Source organism: Penaeus vannamei, chromosome 25 (assembly GCF_042767895.1).
Source record: "Penaeus vannamei isolate JL-2024 chromosome 25, ASM4276789v1, whole genome shotgun sequence".
In the NCBI taxonomy this organism is placed as follows: domain Eukaryota; kingdom Metazoa; phylum Arthropoda; class Malacostraca; order Decapoda; family Penaeidae; genus Penaeus; species Penaeus vannamei.
In genome coordinates this window covers 31,627,476-31,632,475 of record NC_091573.1, presented here as the reverse complement: position 1 = coordinate 31,632,475, position 5,000 = coordinate 31,627,476, and the positions used below count along the sequence as shown (strand labels likewise).

General features: G+C 45.7%; 1 protein-coding gene across 3 annotated transcripts in view; it reads left to right on the top strand.

Moving 5' to 3' along the window:
- LOC113809270 (uncharacterized) overlaps window positions 1-5,000 on the top strand; it is a 56,175-nt gene that overhangs the window by 44,108 nt on the left and 7,067 nt on the right. For all 3 annotated transcript variants that reach the window (XM_070139482.1, XM_070139481.1, XM_070139480.1), the window contains exon 6: window positions 4,333-4,483. In XM_070139482.1, coding sequence (XP_069995583.1) covers window positions 4,333-4,483 — 151 coding nt within the window. The remainder of the gene's footprint in view (window positions 1-4,332; window positions 4,484-5,000) is intronic.

Here is a 5,000-nt window from a genome sequence, read left to right as displayed (position 1 = left end):
TTCCTTCCTCTTTCTTTCTCTCTGTCTTTTTCTTTCTCTTTCTTTCTTTCTCTCTTTCTCTCTCGCTCGCTCTCTTTCACTCTCTTTCTCCCTCTCTCTCTCTCTCTCTCTCTCTCTCTCTCTCTCTCTCTCTCTCTCTATATATATATATATATATATATATATATATATATATATATATATATATATATATATCACTTTCTCTCTGTCTATCTATCTATTTATCTATTTATCTACCCACATAAATACCTCCCTATGTATCTATTTGTCTATCTATCTATCCAACTGCCTATTTATCCATCTATTTGTCTTTCTTTCTATCTATTTATCTATCTATCTGTCTATCTATCTATCTATCTATCTATATTTTCATTTATCTATCTGTATATCTATTTATCTATCTATCTATCTATCAGTCTAACTAACTAACTATTTGTTTGTTTATTTTCAATCTGTATATTACGTTATGTCTTCTCTCTATATCTTTCCCTTTCCAGTAATTTATTAACTTCCCTGTGTCTCTCTCTTTATCTTCACCTTTCCCTGTTCTTTATATCATCGATTTTTCTCTCTTTTTCTCTTTCTTTATTGTTGTTGCTTTTGTTTACGTCTCGTATTTTTTGGTTTACATTTTTTTTATCTATGTTTCTATTCTCGTTTTTCCTCCTTCTCCTCTCTTCTTCCCCATTCCTTCCTCATGATATCGAAACAACATAAGTACGACGACATATCAGAACAACTTGACTACATGGCAATGCAATAACATAACACAACATAGCATGTATAAACGTAACACAGCTACACGACAATGGAGCAACATAGCACAACCACACAGCATGACAACATATAATAGCACACGCCACAATCCCCAATCTACATATCGCACACCGCATACAACAAATCTCAACCACATATCACGTACATCAACATCAAACCACATACAACACACAACATACTACGTACACCACAAACCCCAACCACATACCACATACTCCGAACTCCAAACCACACACCACCCACAACAACCCAAAACCACATACCACATACCACATACCACATACCCCAAAACCACATACCAGATACCACATACCACATACCACATACCCCAAAACCACATACCAGATACCCCAGACCATATACCACATACCCCAAAACAACATACCACATACCCCAAAACCACATACCAGATACCCCAGACCATATACCACATACCCCAAAACCACATACCACATACCCTATAACCACATACCACATACCCCAAAACCACATACCACACACCGCATACCTCACGCTCTACATGCCGCGAGAGGCCGTGGCGTCTCGCATAAGGATATGAGGAATTATGACGTCACAAAGAGTTATTCATACGTGCTGCGACTTTATGTTATTGAACTTTACTGTCCCATCGCTGAACAGTATTTGTTCATGACCAAACATAATGACGATTATGTGGACGGCAGAGTTCGTTTTATTATTTCAATTATTTTATTAACCGAGTGTGGTGTGGTTTCCTCTATGTGGATGCGGGGGTGGGGGTGGGGGTGGGGTGGGGTGGGGTGGGGGTGGGTGAGCTTCTATGGGACTCGTGGTTGGTTTAAAAAGGAAAAGAATTGGTTCAGTTTGAAATGGTTTGGGATGTTCACGCGTGTGAGTGCATGTCCAGCGACGGATTTTGTATAAGGTTGAGAGAAAAAAAGAAAGAAAGAAAAAATGAAAAGAAAAGAAAGGATAATAAGAAGAAAAAGAAGAAAACACACACACACACGCGCGCGCGCGCACTCACACACACACACACACAACACACACGCGCGCACACACACACACACACACACACACACACACACACACGCGCGCACACACACACACACACACACACACACACACACACACACACACACACACACACACACACACACATATATATATATATATATATATATATATATATATATATATATATATATATATATATACATACACACACACACACATGGCATGTCCTCAGTGCATGACGTTACAGGGTTCAGTGCAGCGTGCATGTCGTCACAGCGCCGTCACAAGCGTCTAAATTGTGACACGGGAGGGGATGGGGAGAGGGGGGGAGGGGAAGGGAGAGGGAGGGAAGGGGGAGGGAGGAGGGGGAGGGTAGGAGGATAGAGAGAGCAGGGGGGGTCAGCGGGGTGGGGGGCGTGTCAGCTGTAGGCGCGAAGAGTAACACGTGGTTAGATGGGTGTTGTGGGGGAGAGGGGAGGAGGTTGGGGGAGGTCGTAATGTTTTCATGCTCGTATTATCACTCATAACAGATGGGTTCAAGGGGGGTGAGGGGGGGAGGGGGTGTTATACAGCATATGTGACGCGTCTTCTCTCTGATTTTAGTAATATTCTTCGTCTAATCCTTTATGTATGAATTTCTTTAGCTGAAATAGTTTTTTTTTTTCTCTCTCTCTCTTTTCAAATCTCTCTCTTGGAATGTGATGTTCGCAGAGGAGATTTCGCCTGATTTTGCCAAATTGGAAATCGGTAGTTTAATTGTATGTCGATTGGCTGCCTAATTGCGGGATGCGGCGCGTTACGTTCATTTACGAATTGTACAATCTAGCGCAGAATGTTCCGCTCAGGGTCCGTAACGAACGCCGGGTTTATTTACGAGCTCCATAGACCATAGAAAGAATATCTTGTTTACAGAGCGAAGATTTAGGAAAGAGGGTGTGTAACTATGACTGAGACGGAAAATATTAGGCGCTCGCTGTGGCTGTAGCATTCGCGTTCAGGAGCGAAAGGTCCGAGCAAACAGCGCTACATTCGAGTGTTGCCTGTTAGCGGTTAAGCGCCGGACTCCGTCGTGGGCGAAAGACTGTGGTCCGGGGCGCTGCGCAGAGACACTGGGCGGGCGGATCGGTCGCTGTGACAACGTATCTCCCGACTCTTACTAATGACTCCACAGTGATATCCATCGCCGCTAATTGTGCTGGCGCGCCCTTCGACACCTCGGCCGAGTGCGGGTGGGCGTGAGGTAGGGCGGGCAGCGTGGGCGGGCGGAGGGCGACCCGGGGAATGGGCGCGAGTATCCAGGAGATGAAGTGCGTAGCGCGGGCGGCGAGAAGGGGATGGCGTGGGTGGCCAGGCGATGCTGGGCTGCGTTGAAGGGAAGGTTATGGAAGTCTCACATAGCGAAGATATTGACAGTAAGAGGGAAAACGTGAGGACGGGCGGCCACCGACCATTAGTGGGCGTGAGGGCGGGCGTCCAGTGGGTGACGGCGGGCGGCGCAAACAGTAAACACAAACCAACAAGAGGATAATACGGCGACGCTCCAACCACCTTTGTTGGTCACACATAACGACGCCCGCGCGGTGACCACGACGGGAATTTTCGCTCCCTTTTTAACGGCGTCCCTCCGGCGCCCACGGCTCGTCCCCGCGGGCAAGGGCGCTGCGCACACGTCGGGGGCGCCCTGCTGCCTCGGCGGAAGGGCGGAAGGAGGCGAGAAGGGCGGGAAATATCGCGAAAGATAGGAGGAATAGGTACCCGAGGCGCTTCAATTAGGAGGGGGCCCAGAGAATAGGAACCGTGATCAACTGTTGCCTCTGCCCGACCCTCGCCCCCCCCCCCCGCCCCCCCTTCTGTGCCAGCTCGCGGTTCGGCCTCCACGGGGCCCTCGGCGCTCGCTCTCGGGGGGGAGGGGAGGGGGGGGGGCTTCCCTCTGGGCCTCTCTGCGTGTCCTTTTTGTCTCTCGGGATCCTTGTCTGCTTCCTCCCTTCTCTGTCTGTCTGTCTCTGTGTCTGTCGGAGAGAAGGAGAGAGAAAGAGAGAGACAGTCTCTCTTTCTCTCTATATATTTTTCCCCGACTGTAGGTATGTCTGTGTGTCTCTCTGTGTGTCTGTCTCTCTCTCTCTCTCTCTCTCTCTCTCTCTCTCTCTCTCTCTCTCTCTCTCTCTCTGTCTCTCTCTCTCTCTCTCTCTCTCTATCTCTCTCTCTCTCTCTCTCTCTCTCTCTCCCCATTCCCGACTGTGTAATCCCCCATGCGTATGTTTGTGTATGTGAGCCTGTGTGTGAGTGTGTCTGTATGGCTAATGTCTAATGTGAGTCTAATTTAATACAGCATTTGATACATCACCTTGACATGTAAACAAGCCTTCGTGGTTTCTGCAAGTCATGAATAATGTCAACTCTTCATTGCTTGCGCTCAAGGAAAATAAATAAATAATAAAAAAAAATATTTAATAAGCCTGCACTTGAAAAAAATGAATAAATAAATAAATAAATAATAATAATAAAAAAAATCTAAAATCCAATAACTAATTTCCCTTTTCCTCCCGCCCACGCCCACAGGTAGTGACGGGCGTGAAGAGATCCCTGCCGCCCGCGACGTCCACCGTGCTGGATCTGGGCGGCAATTCCTCCGTCAGCCAAGTGGGCGCCCCCCCGCCCGCAAAATTGCCCCGCACCCTCCCGCCCCCCCTTCTGCCCGACAACGCCCACGGTAAGATGTTCCTCGGTGCTGTTCTCATCATATGTTGTTCTCATGACATGTCATCATCACTAATTAGTCCATGTGGATTTGTTTGTTATTGTTGCATAAATAATAACAAATGGATATTACATGTTCTCATCATATGTTGTTATCATCACTAATCCATGTGAATTTGTTTGTTATTACCGCAGAAATAATAACAAATGGATATTACATGTTCTCTTCATATGTTGTCCTCAGGACATGTTATCATCACTAATTCATGTGAATTTGTTTGTTATTGTCGCAGAAATAATAACAAATGGATATTACATGTTCTCATCATATGTCGTTATCACTAATTAATACATGTGAATTTGTTTGTTATTATCGCAAATAACAAATGGTTATTACATGTTCTCATCATATGTTGTTCTCATGTCATCATCACTAATTAATACATGTGTAACAAATGGATATTACATGTTCTCATCATATGTTGTCCTCATCACATATCATCACTAATTAGTCCATGTGAATTTGTTTG